The sequence below is a fragment of the Bufo gargarizans genome, chromosome 4 (genome assembly GCF_014858855.1).
Source record: "Bufo gargarizans isolate SCDJY-AF-19 chromosome 4, ASM1485885v1, whole genome shotgun sequence".
Lineage (NCBI taxonomy): Eukaryota > Metazoa > Chordata > Amphibia > Anura > Bufonidae > Bufo > Bufo gargarizans.
In genome coordinates this window covers 269570954-269588584 of record NC_058083.1, presented here as the reverse complement: position 1 = coordinate 269588584, position 17631 = coordinate 269570954, and the positions used below count along the sequence as shown (strand labels likewise).

The following is a 17631-nucleotide window of genomic DNA, read 5'->3' as shown; positions in this document are numbered from 1 at the left end:
GTGTGCCCAAACATTTAAAGGGATTTCCAGTATATAAATTTTTCTTAAATTATGAAAGTGCTTTAAAATTAATTAAAAAAAAACGAATGCCTCCTCAACTGCTGCTTCAGTACTGCCACCATTCTGGTCCCAGCTGGTCTCCATTTACTTCCGGACAGCAATCACATGCCAATCTAAGTGCAGTGACTAAACACCGGTCTCAGCTAATCTCTGGGCCACAATGGTCACATGCTTTCATGATACATGATGCTGCAAATAAAGACCAGTGGAAACTAGAGAGGCAGCACTGGATGAATGGTGGCTTAAACAGGTGAGTATTCGGCAAGTGTTATATTATTATTTTACACCACTTTCATAACTTAAGAAAACATTTTGATATATTGGACAACCTCTTTACAGTTTTCAAAAAGTGTCTTCCAGATAGATTCTCTTCCAGATCAACAGTAAAGATTTGGCCATTTACTCAAATGAACATTTGACCCCATGCGCGTATAAATGGTCAATGTGGTCCTTATTGATTAACATAGTTAAAGGGAGAGTCCTATCTTAAACATTTATACCATATGTATTACTTTGCCATTGTAGGCTTTCTCGGGACTTTACACATAAAGTTCATTAACATAGCTGTAGGTTTTACTTCTCTCCATATACAGATTCAGTTAACTGTACTAGACATCTGACTAAATCCTTGGCCAAAGCCTGAGTCATCCCTTCCCCTAGAGCTCAGCACTTGGGTCACATATTGCCCCCAGGTATGCTCCTGTTATTTAATTTACATGTTCATTAAATATTTACATGACGTAGTGTAAATGGAAACCAACGCAGAAGATTGATCAAATGCCTATAAACCAAACTTCTGCTACTGCTTACAAAATGTGATCAGGTACAATGTTTACTGGTGGAGCTCTTATTTTCTTGTTCACGCTTAAATGTATAATGCTAAATTATAGTCCATAGCTTTTTAAACTTTTCAAATAAAATGTTTAGTTTAGAACTTGCCCGTATCTCACATACATGGTGGTAAATTATTGTCACAGCAACACAAAGGGGATTAAATATTAAAATGCACGTGTTGCTGTTAGGAAATGACTTGCTTTGCCTCTTTATTGCTTTTGCTCCTACCTGAAAAAAAGTGTTTATTCATTTACAAAAAGCGCTGCTTTCTCCCTCTAGCCTCTTGCATTTGTTTGATCTGCAAAAGGGTGACAGGCTAAAATCTGGTTTAGTTTAAGTGGTGATTTAATCATGGCTCAGAATTAGCTTAGTTTAAGACCTTAGGACCTAGCTTCACAGATATTACTGATTCTGGACTACAAAGAAGTGGACTTAAAAACAAAATGTATACATTTCAGCACATTTCTTTCCAATAACTATATTATGCTAGAAATAAAACAATTTCCTATGGCTATATTGTTAAAATTGTTTAATAAAAATAGAATGACTTTTTTTTATCTTTAGTCTTTCTCCGATAAGAATCATTAATTCATACACCTAGAGTCATACACCTAAAGGTCATCAGATATTACACCTCTGTAACTTTATACAGTTATATTGCTTATAATGTATTTAAAATTACACTTTAGAAAAATTTCATAAATGGCAGACTAAATAAAATGCACATCAAAAAATAAAACTAGCACCATAAATCTTTAACAGTCACATAGTATTATTGGCAGCAATTTTAGTGGGGCATCTCTTTGTTATTCAGCACAATAAAAAAATGTTACGTTGAAAAGTATCACACATATACGATTTAACTAAAAGGTACTGTTTAAAAGAAGAACTGTACATTAAGAATACTAGTTATCTAGCAACCTATACATAAATGTTTCATTTTTTTTATTTTGTATTTTTTTATGTTTTTCTTAATATATTTATTGCAATTTTATTAAAAGAATTGTTATTTTTAAGCTGTAGTTTTGTAGAGAAATATGTTTTGAAATGTATGTATTCTAAATCTATTATATATATAAAGTACAGTTAAGTATAATGTAACTTTACAGCATAAGAAAAAAAATCATACTTTTTATTGCAGTCATTTTATACATGATTTAAATCTGACACATTGTAAAGAATTTTTAAGTAGGTCTAAGTGTCACCCTATTAGGTCACTTGGGTTATTGTAAAGCCAATATGCATGACCCTTTCATAGAAGGAAAAACAAAATGATCAAATGTCAGCGCATATAATACAGTTTTGTTAATTTACTAGATAGGACTCTCTTAACGATTCTAACAGCTTAAACATTCTTTTAGGCATAATGCAATTTAGTTTTATATATAGAATTTCACCCTCCTTCAAGTGGTATATAGTTGCAGGGTTTATTTAATAGAAATCAGCAGCTTAAGCCGTTAAAAGATATCCTGGAGAATATTAGCAAAGTGAAAGCAAATTTATGTGGTGAGAATAAAGTTCCATTCTTTTGCTAAACTTTGAGCCTGACCCTATAAAATGTTAAATCAGGAAGGCGAAACAATTTCTTCCCTTTAAATAATTGTAAGTATTTGACTAACTTAATGTGGCCATTTGATTGCATAAATTAAACTGGTGATAAAACTTGGAAATGGTTGGAAAGCATCTTGTATAAATTATCACCCAGGCTACACTTCTCCAGGAGGTACCTTTTTATCTCCTATTTAACTAGAAGTGAAAAGTCTGGGTTACTGCTGAAAATGAAGGCATTTCTACCCAGCTTCATCTAATAAATGCTTTATAGCCCTTGCCTGTACAATATCTGTGATCTCAGAAAAAGCTTGGCATGGAACTGTTTGATTGTTATAATGGGGTTCTAAAACTGGCATTAAATAAAAACAAATCGCTTACAATAAAAGCGTTTTAGAAGCTCATTGTTAGTAGAAATTATTTTTTTACTTTGTCATAATGTCCAGATTTTTTCACCTTTTTAAACAGTTTGTTAAAATGTGCAAAGTTAAGTGAGTCATAGAAGAAGTCATTACTTTTCAAAGCAGCTTAGACTGCGTATTGAGGCTTATAAACGTATGGTACTTTATTAAATAGCAGTATTACACTTTAGGATTTTTGTATATTTGTCTATATAATTGATATCCTTTGTATTCTTAGAATGGGGTTAGAAGCTCTTGTGGAATCTTATGCGTTTTGGAGACCTTCCTTGAGGACCCTTACATTTGAAGACATACCTGGTATTGCTAAACAAGGTAAGATTGAATATATTACACTTATTGATAATAAAATTCAGTACTTAACACAACCCATTGTCTATATCAGCAGTTTTAACAGTTGGGTTGCTGGTCTGGCGTGTGAATGAGTTTGACTTTATTGGATAACAGTATTATGAACGAGAGATGCTAGTTGGTGATCTCCTGAGCCCACCCAAACGTTCCATTATATTTAGTATGTACTGTATGTATTTTACTCATTTATATAGTGTCAACATATTCTGCAGCACTGCACATACAGTAGCTTTCCATTGCTCACCGGTCCCCATTGGAGGTCACAATCTAAATTCCAAATTAATCCTTTTAATATGCTTTTGGAATGTGGAGAAATCAGAGTACCTGGAGAAAACCTACAAAAACACAAGAACATAGAAACTCCTTGTAGATTTTGCCCTTTGTCAGACTCGAATGTAGGACCCCAATGCTGCAAGGCAACAATGACAATTACTGAAACACCAGTCTTTCCACCTATGCTGATCCCAACTGATTTGATTCTAGACTGGCATGTCTACAGATATAATCCACAGGCACTCAAGCATTTTTTACTTTTTAAATGTTTGTTAAAATGGGGTGTGTTGCTTAGCCATCCCATTCAAATATGCATTGATAGGTTTTGTATGCTGAAATAGGGCGTCTCCTAATTAGCATCACCCTTATAACCTATATTTAAAAGTGCTTTAAAATGTGCATTAAAGTATTTATACATGAACCTCCTCTTGACAACAGCTGATTGTGGGGTCTCCCATTAGCACCTTCTCCCCTCCAGTAGTTAAAGTCAATATATCACTACGTTCAGTGGCTCGTTGTACAAGAGCAAAATACCATTGGGGGCGTCAGGTGATCTCACAATGTGAGAAAGAGCTGTGCACACAGGACAACTACCTTACCAAGGCTATTTCATTTTCCTCTTTCATTTTATTAATTTGAATGTATGCACCTAACTTGTGAACCAAAGGAGAAAAAAAAACATTAATATAGTATTTAATATAGTTTCTTTTTATTTTTTTATTAAATGTGTAACTATTCAGACCATGAAAACATAAATCTACTCATATATAGAGATGATCTAATTCAGTCGAATTGGCTGGCTGATTAGATTTGGGTTTGAATAAATTTGACCCGTGTGGAAAGTGCCCCAAATTGGAGAAATATTTCTCCTTCTCTATCTCTTTCAGTCCTCCCAATCAATTCACACAAAAATTCTGGATTGTTAAAATTAGAACTTTTTGGAACATTTAGGTTAAATTTTTGGATTTTTAGAATCAATTTGTTCTTTATTCATATAGCATTTCATAAATATAACCCTATAATATTTCATAATATAACTTTTTTTGTACTTTTCATATAAAAAATACTCAACATCGGCACTTATTAGTACAGACTTTTTTTTATATTGACATGCCAAGTACAATTAGTTACTACATATGGCATTGTAGCATTAACTATTAAATTGATACACTGTGATTAGTAATGTAGTATTTGTGTCATCTGAAGAGAATTACTGACAATTGCTAAATGCTGCAAAATAATATAGATGCTTGACATTAATGCCAATATAAGTATCACTATCCTGTCAGCCATGGGATTGAACTACAATCTGTTTGTTTTTTAGAAATATTCCCCACATTGAAAATATTGAAAGAAAATGCAGTATAAGTTACAATGTTTTACTTTTACTAATACACTATTTCATTCTGCTTTATGTTGGCCTGTCCAGGATGAATAATACTGATCATACACATTTTAAAATTTCATGGCAAAGTATGTCATGCTTTCAGGATTAATGTGAAAATGAAATCATCACATCTGGCCCATTCATATATTAGATTCAATGAGGTGATGATAGTCAGTTAATGATCAACACTTGGCGGTAACTTCTATACAGATGGGCTTCATTTGGTCTAGTTTTGCTGTTAATTCTGATGAAAGGATGTTCTGTCATGCATTAGTATATTGTAACTGAAATTAACTTTTTATACTAAAAATATGAAAATATGCAAAATAACCCTTTTACTTTGTATTTCAATAGTAGTCTTAAACACTTAAATTATGTAAAGAATGAACATGAAACCCTAGGTGATTTGTGTACCTCCTTAATATGATTCCTTATACTATATATTATACCGCACTTACACATACAATATAGTGCTCAAATTGGAATAAATGCAGCCCATCATTCATCACCGTTATATAAGTAGGCCATGTCTATTTAATTGGCAGTTTATGGAAATATAACTGAATATGTATTACTTAGCTCTCCTTGAAAGTTCTTGTATGAAAATTTTGTCAGATTATCAATATGAACATGTAAAGCAAAAACCTGAATTATTCCTGAGAGTACATGTTTGTCATACACTCTATATATTGCTTTTCTGTTTATATGTTTGCATATATTTCTGCACTCTGTGATGCAGTATTTAGGTACTATGCACTATTTTCTTTTAATGCTGTGCTTTGATCTCTCTCTCTCTCTCTCTCTCTCTCTCTATATATAGTGTATATATGTTGGTACTGTATTATATGGGTGCAGTGTGTTTACATTTGGTATTTTTTTACTTTAGTTGTGTACATTATACTTTTATTTGGAAATAGTAGGCCATTCAATTTTGGTACAATATGCTGTATATTTAAGGCTTTATATATTATATGATTTAGTTTCAATAAAGTTTCAGTATGCCGTACAGGTATACCGTAAGCTCTGGGCCAGTGGTGTATCCAGATTTCATAGGGCCTCATAGCAAACCTTAGTATAAGGTTCATCCAATTTTCATTAAGCGGATATATTTTTTAATAAATAAAACAAAAGTTGTGCCACTCACTTAACACAACTTCTATGTTGGAAAAATGAAACAACTTCATAAATCTGGTGCTCATACTGAACACAATATTTCTCAATGTATTTACACCAGACAATTGGCATAAATAGGTAATCTCTTTCTTACAGTTCTGTATTCTGCTTCTCTTCATACTGTACAAAATAAAGCATGCTGTCTGCAGCCACTACTAGGGGTAGCTCAGTGCATAGGAATCCATACAGTTACCATTAACATTAATGGAAGCTGTACATTTTTTACACTAAGCAATCTTTTTGCCCCTAGGGGTGACTGCCAGAAAATTGTATTGGGAACATAAAGAGAGTTAAGCTCTGGTGCCCCCATAGCAGTCACATGGTCTGCTTCCATGCTAAGTGCACCACTGCCCTGTGCCCCCCATATCTATAGTCAACAGCAAGTCTATATCAGCTGAATAGTTTTTGCCTTCAATTCTGGCACATATTTGCTACAAAATCTGCATGTGTTGCATGCAGATTTTTTCTAATATTTTAGCCTAAGCATTTAAAACTGTTGAAAGCCATTGTAAATATCTGCAGCATATTTCAATTTTTTTGTGCTTCATAGCTGGAGGAGATTTTGAAAAGTCTGTCAATTGCCATAAATTTGCAGTTTGGAAACCATCACTTTTGCTTCTGCTATACGACATTCAGCATCATACATATATATATATATATATATATATATATATGCCTTAGGTGATGACAATTTATAGTGTCTACTGTATTATAACCCGACTCAAAGATTGCCATTAGCAATCAACCAGAGCCCAAGTTTTATGTTGGGATTCGCGCCCCCACCTATCCTTTGGTTGAACTTGATGGACATGTCTTTTTTCAACAATATTAACTATGTAACTATGTTTAAAGCACAGTATGGAAAATGAAAGCTGGACTTTGGATACTGTGGGCAACAGGGGTCTTGAAACGATAGCAGGATCTATAGAGGGGATATTTATCATGGTACTAGGAGATTATTATTATTAGATACATAGTGCAGTAGGTTACACAGAGATTTGTCCATGTTTTACTTAAGGTCATACAAAAGAAAATGGTGGCCTGGCCTCATATCTTTCACCTCCAGAAGAGATGTTTTCCAGCATTTATTCCTCTGTGGTGCTCAGTCGGGTGGATAGTGTACATGGAGCTGTTCCAGGACATTGTGTCACTGGCACAATGTGCCTAGGGTAAGGGGAAAACCCAGTTCATCGTCACTGCTCTAAAGGCTGCTCTGACACATCTGTAGCTGAAAGTGGTGCGTAGTGGAGGCAGTCTATCAGCGCCGCATCCGTAGAGAAAGTAAACCTAGTTCTGATAGGCTGAGCAGAGATCTTCCTCCGAGTAACTGCCCCATCACCCCTATGTTGTGTGCGATATCTCTTGTGAATGTGGCCTGCCACACCACAGCCATAGTGGTGGTAGCAAATTGCCAAGCTTTTAAGATGTACTGTAGGTGATTTTATGACCTTGGGCCTCCCAGAATCTCAGGCACTAGCCAGCTATCAATGTGATAATTTGGGTGCAATATGGCATACAGTATTATTTGGGCACCATTTTCTTCCATTTGGTTACAGTATCACATATTATTTGGGCAATGCATAGCATTTTATTTCAATACCGTATGTCACATTATTTGGGTACAGAATGATGCATAATGTATTCACTGCATATCATATTATTTGAAGCTGATACCATATGGCCTATGTTTGGATACAGTGATTATGTATTATTTGGTTTTGTATGGTGGCATCATTTGATCTTTAATTGTAAAAAAAACGTACCCTCTGAACATAAGGCAAAGTACATATTTTGCCTATTTTGCCACTTTTCCACTGTGTATTTCAGCAGAAAAAGTCAAAGCATCTAGATGTTTCATGTGTTTGCATTTGTTAGGTCTGTTTCATATTTGCGTTTCATAATTGGTGCTGGCGGAGATCCAGCCGCAACCTGGCAAGTGTGCAGAGAATCGTAGGACGAAAAAAACTGCTGTGTGCAGCAGTTTTCATCCGGCCGATTCTCTGCATATTTAAAGGGTTGTGGCTGGATCTCCACCAGTCCCCATTATAGTAAATGGGGCAGGACGCTGATGTACTAGCTTCCAGCAATGCGAGAATCCAGAGAAATCCAGAGAACAGCCTGTCTGAACTCAAAGCGCTAGTGTGAAACTAGCCTTAAATATTAAACTTTGTCAAGATCCTAATGCAAATGGCAGAGCTGATGACAGATGCCACACGTGTCAGATATTCTCCCCTACAATCATTACCTGTGTAAAATATGAATATGTGATGGAGGCTGGAACATGCCACGATTGTTTTTCTCTTTTGCATTAGTATGAAATATTCAGCACATAGTGGTACAAAAAGGCCACACAATGGACTGGGGTTCCTTGGGCCCACCAGAGGAAATTATTCTCGGGGCCCAACCCTGTATCATCAATGAATTCTAATAGATGTTGAGTCAAAGAAATAGACCCTATTGCCCATATGTTGTCTCCAAAGGCAGCTTGAAAAGTTTTTTTTACTCCTGGACCTTTGGGGACCACCAGAGGAACCTCTGGTACTCTGGTGGGCCAGTCCAATGCTGCCCCACACATCTATTGCATTTAAGCTAGACTACTTTGTGATTCTGTTAGGTAAAGATTAGAGATGAGCAAATTGATTCTAAATTAATCTTCAAAAAATCTGTGTCAAATCAGAATTTTTAACAATTAAGCTTTTCCTCAATTTTAGCAGGCATTTGCCACAAAAATACAATTTTGTAAAAATATTAAATATCCTACAGTGAAGTTTATTTTTAAACATGCTGTTTGTTACCACTGGCAACAAAGCATTTACCCAAAGCCATATATGTCACTGTCACTTTAAAATTAAGTGCTTCCTTGGCATTAAAGAGCTTGGAATGAGTTGCATACTATCCTAGGTGACCCCAAAATGTCATCCTCATATTTTCAGGGCAATTAGAGCTCTCTCTATTTGGGTTAAATTTATTTGAACCTGAGTTAAATTACCCAACTAATTTTGCTGAATTTAATCCAAATTGAATTTCAAGACATTTAGTAAAGATCTATCATAGAAGTTCACGATTATGTTCACCATTATTCTCTCAATTCCCTCTAATGGAACAATGTAAGTGTTTATGTAGATGGTGATTTGAATCCAGACCAAATGGTCTTATCAAAATCTCTCAGTTTTGCAGTCTCCACTATTGGGTCTGTAGCCTCAAGCATCTTAGCATGGAAACAAAATATAATAAGCAGTTCTCACATTTCACAAATTAGTTCTAGTAGGTCATCTTTGCCTTCCATTTTCACAGCCTGCTTTTAAAAGTGAATGACTTAATGGTTTCATGTATAATCATATGTTTTTCTTCAAGAAGATCCCACATTGATTTCAAATAATGACTTATACCATATTATGGTATATCACATATGATTATGTCACATGGAAATTGTGATGAAAGTCACCTTTTAGCACCTTGGCTCATGTGCAAATGGGCTTTTAAAGGGAGTCTGTCAGCATTAAAGGGAGTCTGTCAGCAGATTTGGGAGTCTGTCAGCCGACGCGATGACTTCCTTGGCCGGGGCATGCGCATAAGCTACTGCGATGCCGTGTCAGCAATGGGCATGGCAGTGCGCATGCCCCGGCCAAGGAAGTTATCGCGTCGGCGCGGGATCTCGCTGAGGGGGAAAGACAACAGATAGGCGAGCAGAGGAGGAGGCTGGGCGGGGATAAGAGCCGAAGAGGCAGAGCTGCCTGGGCTCCAACACGGTGGACTCCGCCCTGGGCACTTGCGAGCCCTCATCAAAGTTCGTTTTTTGCAGATTTAAAAGTCCACCAAAGCGTTTAAAGGTACCGTGTTAATCGTCTGTTTTGCGGCTACAGCATAATGGCAACTGTTAAAAAGGGGTAAATCTGCTGACAGACTCCCTTTAAATTGTTTTGGTTATGGTTACTTCCTGTCACAATTGACGAATATGAAAGCTAAAAGAGCAGCACCAGCCAAATCAGAACATTGAACTGAGACTGCAGACAACCACAATTTCCCACTTTTCTTAATCATCCTGGCATGACTCCAGGAAGCTGAGACATGGAGATCTCTCCATTCATTTCTCTAATTGCTCTGCTGGATTTATTTCAGGCTGGCAGCTCAGGGGGCATGTCCTAGCTCAGGGGGCATGACCTGTCTGCTGCAGTTGGTGGCAGTTAAAGGATAGAACTAAGCATGTGTGTCCACCTCAGTAAGGTAGACAGAAAAAGGAGGAAAAGAACAAAAAGAACAGGTGGCGCTATTTAGATACATTTTATTAAATAATAGTGGCTTACTAAATTTGGAATTACATGCAGATCCAGGTGCGAGTTTGAAAAATGTACAACATTTTTCGTGGGACATCATCATTAACCCGATACTTAGCAAACTTTACCTTTCTAATGCTTTGTATTTTTTTTAAGTGTAAATACTGCCTACATGCACTCATAACAGTGTAAGGGTACTTTAACACTAGTGTTTAGTTTTCCGGTACTGAGTTCCATCACAGGGGCTCAATACCGGAAAAAAATGATCAGTTTTATCCCAATGCATTCTTAATGGAGAGCGTTCCATTCAGTATGCATCAGTTCAGTCCCTCTTACGTTTTTTGGCCGGAGAAAATACCACAGTATGCTGCAGTTTCCTCTTCGGCCAAAAATCCTGAACACTTGCCGGAATGCCGGAAAAAGATAAATGCCGGATCCATTTTTCCGGAAGACAACCGGAAAGACGGGTCCGGTATTGCAATGCATTTGTGAGACGGATCCGAATCCGTTTGCGTCCGGATTTTCTGGTCCGGCAGGCAGTTCCGGTGATGGAACTGCCTGCTGGAATCCTCTGCCGCAAGTGTGAAAGTACTCTAATGGAGGTTGTTTAATTTGGTATGGTTGATAAATATTTTGTAGTGTTTATTGACCCTTAAAGAGGTTGCCTAGGAGCCGACAACCCCAATGATCGGAAGATGAATGTGTGCCCAATAAAAAAATAAAAGAAAAGTCAAAGGGGTTGTGTCACTTCAGCAAATAGCATTTATCACGTAGAGAAAGTTCATACAAACCACTTACTAATGTATTGGTATTATCCATGTTGCTTCCTTCACTGGATGGATTCATTCTTCCATCATATTATACACTGCTCGTTTCCATTGTTACAACCACCCTGCAATTCAGCAGCGGTGGTCATGCTTGCACATTATAGGAAAAAGCACCAGCTTTTGTGAGCTCCCACAGTCTTCGCCACTAGAGAGGCCATCACTTTTTCCTATAGTGTGCAAGCACGGCCATCGCTGCTGGATTGCCGGGTGGTCATAACCATGGAAACGAGCAGTGGATAATGCGATGGAATAATGAATCCAACCAGCAAAGGATGCAATATGATGATTGCTGAGACCAGTGATTGGCTGCAGCGGTCAAGGTACCAAGCCAATTCTGGTCCAGCTTGGTCTGGCAGTAGTCAGGAATTGGGAATTAGCTCAAGAACTTCAGGACTGCAGCCAGAAAAGTGTTTTTTTTTTCTAATTCAATTGTGCACAGTATCAGACCATTGAGATTGTCAGATGCTAGGCCAGACAACCCCTTTAATCCATCTACAGGCTTAGAAAATGGAAACAGGTAGTCTGTCTGCAAGCATATAGTGTATTCTTGGGACATCACATTCTGTGACTATATAGGCAGTGCAGATCTACCTCTGGTAATAATCATGCAGGTTGCTTGAGATCAAATATTACATTCTCTTAGTGCAATGACCCCAAGTGTCCTGGACTCTCTGCAATGAACACTCCCAAGCCCTTCCCCTTTGCTGTGAGTGACAGCACTGGCATCCAATTAAAAGACTGCTAGAGCTGTCACTCAGAGTAGAGTGGAAGGTCTAGGAACCATTCATTGCCCAGAGCCCAATACATTGAACATGAAGGTACTGCCTCTAGGACACATTGGGTTGGTGTTAGAGATGAGCGAATCAAAGCTTATGAAGTGGAATTCAATCCGAATTAAAAAAAAAAAAAAGTATTCGCCCCGAAGCCGAATTTCCTCGGGCTTCGTGGTAACGAATCACATTTTTTCCTAAAATGGCCGCTGCACGTTTGAGGACATGGAGAAAGGAACACTGGGAAGGTGGGATCACCCATAATGCCATGCATGCAGCCAATCAGCAGCCAGCCAGCCCTGTGGTGTCACAGCCCTAAAAAAAGCGGCAGCCATCTTAGATTCTGCCATTTACCAGTGTACTTAGTGCAGGGAGAGATGTCAGCAGGCGCTAGGGACAGTGATAGGAAAGGCTTCATTGTGCTAAAAAACGATTTACAAGTGCAGGGAAAGATTATCCAAGGTGTAGGGAAAGGATAGGGAGGAATCATTCCACAGCATTTATGTAGAACAGGGTTCAGTAGGGGAGGTTACAGACTGGGTACAATCCTATTACACCTTGCTGCACTGACTGGGGATCCATATTGCCATTATACAGCTCTGTAATTCCAGCAAACCGTTCTTATTAGGGTGCAAGTTCTGTTTGAAGCAGCCATTAACAGGGTTTATTACAAGGAAATATTTATACGTCTTATTTGCCCTTGTGCAGTTCAGTTATATGTTCTAAAGCATGGATTTGCTTGTATTAGTGGGAAAAAAGGGCTTATTAGCTGTTGTTTGGTGAAGTGCTAAAATTATAGCCCTTTTTATTGTGTATTTGTGGCAAAAGTAAAATATATTTCCCATTCAGCGGTGCAGTTATATGTTCTAAAGCCTTTTGTGGCGTGTATTAGTGGCAAAATAAAAATATATTTGCCGGTCAGTGGTGCAGTTATCTGTTCTTAAGCCTTTTGTGGCGTGTATTAGTGGAAAAAGAAAAAATTTATTTGCCGTTCAGTGGTGCAGTTATCTGTTCTAAAGCCCTTTTTGGCGCATATTAGTTGCACAAAAAAGTATTTGCCGTTGTGTGCTGAAGTGAGAAAATTACAGCCCTTTTTGGTGTGTATTAGTGGTAAAAAAAAAAAGGCTCATTAGGCCGTTGTGTGCTGAAGTTAGAAAATTACAGACTTTTTGGGGATGTTTTAATTTCCTTTTTATATATTTATTTGATCTAACAGCATGACAGAGAAGTGCCAGGCCTTGCACAGGGGAGGGGCAGAGGCCTTAATATTTCTGGCGCAGGCAAAGGTTGCAAAAGAGTAAGGGGCCATGGCAGCAGGAGTCGCAGCGAGAGGCCTGAGATCCCGGTGTCAACTAGCGGTCATGTCTTGACCACTCCTGGTTTTTTTTGGGCATTAGCAATACTGATGGATTAATGACCAAATGCTGACCGAGTGATGGCAGATACTCCACAGACAGGATGCGTTTTTGGGGGGTTATTTTGGGGGTTCTGATGGATCAGAGGAAGGGCATTATAATCAGTGACGTCAACACAAACTTACTGCTAACACCCTCTCCACTCTGTCAGGGGGGCTCTACTTGTATAAGTGTTTAATAGAACAGGTTCTGTAGACATCTATGTGGAATCAGCTGACGACGGTGTAAAAGGAGCGCACTTCTTCTTGGCGATAACATCGACCTGTTAGATTGAGCTCATACTTGAGTTATTTTGTCAGTTTTGGCCCTGTGGCTGCCCAAATAAGTGAAGTGTGCAGTGATTCTAAGAGTGATGCCTGTCATCTGACTCACAGTATTATTTCACAACCAAAGCAGACTCCCTATGCGTGTTACTGCAAGGCACAGTGTTCTACACCACTAGAAAGGCTCTCTGCAGCCAGGAAATAGCCGTTTTTTTAAACAAAATTTGCTGTGAATATATTCGGACTGAACAGAATTTTTTTTTTTTAAATCGACGAACCGGCGAATAGAATTTTTTCAAAATTCGCTCATCTCTAGTTGCTGTGTTGGGGGGGATGGAAATTTTTATTTTTTTGTCATGCAACCTGCCTGAAAACTTTTTCTAGTCATGTCTGCACCTCTCTCCCTGTCACCTATATTGTCCTTTTAGCAGTTTTGAGGGCCCAAAACTGCTGACAGTCTCCCTTTAATTGTCTACATGGAATAAAAGCAGATTTGCCAATCCTTGATTTTCCACTAGAGGAGAGAGAAACAAAAATAAACATCTGAAAGTTGTATTTTGAAACTGTAATTGCTTTATTTAAGACAATGGATCCTTAAAGACAGATAACTAGCTTACTCAAATATAATATGTCAGAAATGTGTTTTTTAATAGGAAAAAAGTGAAACTCAACCTTTCAGATCTGCTGACGTTTTAGAGTTTTTAAAATGATTGGTCATTACACACTGAGAGATTGAAAAAACTTTATAAGGATCATTAGACAAGGAATAAAGTTAAATCTGTTTTGTGTTCAAAAGATGAAAGGATTACGAAATGGAATAGTAAAAAATATGTTTCTTAACAAGTCCAATAGTAAAATGTTAAAAATGCTGCTATGTTATCCAGTTATTTAAAACTTTTTACTTTCAGGAGTGACTCCTATTAGTAATTTCCAACACCGTGGGCTTACTATCGTCTTATTTAGATTTTCTTACCATACACTTGGAAAGTAATCTGTGGAAAGAAAATAACTCTCTAATATGTGGGAAGCCAAACCAGTACTTAGTCATGTACTACTTTATTTCATGTAAAATAATATTTAGAAAAAACTGAGGAGAACTAAAGGAAAATGTAGTGGATATAGAGGAATGCACATTCACATTTTCCCTCCTTCATAGTACATATAAATATGTATCCAGACACAATTGTTTCACAGTTACTTAGGTGGGGTGGGATGCTGTAATATATGAATATAGATAAACATAATGAGATCTATTAATTTTTACTATTTGTATTGTTATTTTAGGAAATGCAGGAGCATCATCTTTACTGTCTGGCTCCGGAGCAGCAGCAACTCATTCTCACTTATTGCCAGGTTCCCCTTGTTCTTCTCCAGCTTTCCATCTTGGAGCAAATCCAGGTCAGCTTTGTAGCCTTTCTCCAGCAGATTATTCAGCATGTGGCAGATCTAGCCTTGCACTTAACAGATATAGCACTTCTCTTGCTGAGACTTACAACAGACTTGCAAACTCAACCAGCGAATCCTTTGCAACCCCAAGGACCCCATCCTATGTTGGAATGGGAGGCAGCACTACAGTAAATATGTCCATGGCAGGAACTGACAATGAGAACTATGGGTGTCCCCAAACAAGTTTATCAATGCAGATTTCAGGAATGTCTCCTCAACTGCAGTATCTCATGCCTTCACCATCAAGCAATGCATTTGGCAGTGGGCAGCCACATCAAAGTTCTTACAATGCATTTAGACTTCATAGCCCATGTGCTTTGTATGGATACAATTTCTCCACTTCCCCTAAACTAGCCTCTAGCCCTGAAAAAATTGTCTCTTCACAAGGAAGTTTTTTGGGGTCTTCTCCAAGTGGAACCATGACTGATCGGCAGATTCTGTCTCCTGTGGATGGAGTTCATCTACTAAGTGGAACAGGACAGCAAAATTTCTTTGACTCCAGGGGATTAGGGAGTCTTACACTATCAACATCTCAAGTACCTGCACATATGGTTTGATGGAAATATTGTTAAAGCAAATTTTTTTCTTCCAGTAATGAACTTTAAATTAATTTGTTTTTCTTTGTACATATGTATATATAACACTAAGATTAATGCATTAACCTGCAATTACATTATTTTTTAAATTACTTTTTTGTATTGTAGTTTGCTTACTCACAGAATAAATATCCAAGACACAACCACTCACTTAGCCAAAGTCTTCCACTAAATAAATATGTTTCTTCAGATCATTTGTAATTCATGTTTTTATATCTATTCTAATCTTAATGAGTGACTATTATTAAAATGGATCAGTATTTTAGAAAGTATTATTTTATATGTGTGCCTATACAAAAGTCAATTTTGATATAAATCTATGAGATAACCATTTACAATTGAATGCAGTTCAGAAAAAAAGATGGATTATTCATATGTAAGTTTACCCCTTATTTTGAATCCCCCGATACCGTCCCCATGTATTTTGGCTCTATTTGCTCAGAGGACTATCCTCTTAAAGACCATTCTTCACTGTAATTTTAGGTGGTAAATTTAAAGAGGTTTTATGATACTATATTTATAATTTGAAGAGTATAGTACAAGGTAGCTGTCACCTAGCAGCTGGGAAGCAGTTGCTGACTGTTAAAAATTCAGTTTTGATTGATTACTGGCCACACGGTTATCCACAAAACTGGGCGCAATTATCAATCAACATTCAATTAAATGAACAACCTGCAATGTGGATTTTCACTCATTAAAGGGGTTATCCCATGACTAATGTAAAAAATGAAAATCAGACATCATATAGTACATGACAATCTCTTTCTAACAAAGCTAGAACCAGCCCAGTACCTCACATGGATCCAGAGATCTCCTCATTAATTGCTCTGCTAGATTTATATCAAGCTGACCGCTCAAGGGGAGTGTCTTTTCTGCTGCAGCTCAGGGGGCGTGTCCATGCTCTCCCTATCACAGCTCAGGAAGCAGTTGAAGGATGAAACTGAGCATGTGCGGGCTTCTCAGTGAGCAGGACAAAGAAATAAGAAAAAAACAAACAGCAGGTGGCGCTATGCAGATACATTTTATTGAATAACTCAGTGGCTATGCTAAATTTTTAATTACATGCAATTGCAAAATAACTCAGATCCATGTGCTGGTTTGAAAACTGTAGAATATTTTTCATGGGACAACTCTGTTAAGTTCAAAATCCAACTTTTGCAGATTTCGCTTTGGATTACTTGCATTTCTGCAGCAAAATCATCTACCAGTTCCTTGGCGTTTCCATGGTTCTTCACCTTATTTGTCTCCTGGCCTCCAGCAAAGACTTGCTGAGGCTGTAGTAGTCACATGGATCAACATATCACATAACATTGATGGAAGCTGGGAAACAGACTGATATGGGAGCATGGAAATGTCACTATGAGAGGAGATTGCCAGGGATTCGGGAGTATACTCCTTCTTTCTGCAAAAGGGAAATTTGCTGCAAGACCTGAAAAATTTGATGTAGATTTACCCTGTGGATTTCGCTGTAGATTTCATTAGATTTCCTGCAGAAAGAATCTGCAGCAAATCTTACCAGTGTGGATGTACCCTGAGGCTAAATTCATATGTATGGGGTCCATCTAGCCGTCAAAAGAGTCACAAATAGGATATGTCCTATTTTTGGACAGCCATTATTCATGGGCCATTAAAAAAATCTGCCCTGTGATAGTTGTTTATTTAATAGAAGTCTATGAGTCCATTCATACAGCTGTTTTTCTAATGGCCCATGAATAATGATAGTAAAAAAAATAGGACATGTCATATTTTGGTCTTTTTTTAAAGGCTTGATGGACCCAATACAATTGAAGGGAACCATTTAAAGGCCATATCTTGGAAAGGCATCAGTCAACAAAAATGGCTTTTAAAATCTGACCTTTTTCCCATTTGTAACGGCTAGTTTCAGTTCAAATGTGTTCTGATGACAAATTACTACAGATAATACTGATTTTACTTGTAAGCGCAACTCACAAATATCTGTATACCTTGATACATACAGTCATGTGACATTTTTTT

General features: G+C 37.4%; 1 protein-coding gene across 1 annotated transcript in view; it reads left to right on the top strand.

Annotated features, from left to right (window-relative positions):
* The window catches only part of TBX18 (T-box transcription factor 18), a 43228-nt gene extending 27327 nt beyond the window's left edge, over positions 1 to 15901 (top strand). Inside the window, exons 8-9 of the mRNA XM_044291133.1 lie at positions 3082 to 3176; positions 14879 to 15901. Of these exons, the coding sequence (XP_044147068.1) occupies positions 3082 to 3176; positions 14879 to 15597 (814 nt within the window). The 3' untranslated portion in view covers positions 15598 to 15901. The remainder of the gene's footprint in view (positions 1 to 3081; positions 3177 to 14878) is intronic.
* The last annotated feature ends 1730 nt before the right edge of the window (positions 15902 to 17631 follow it).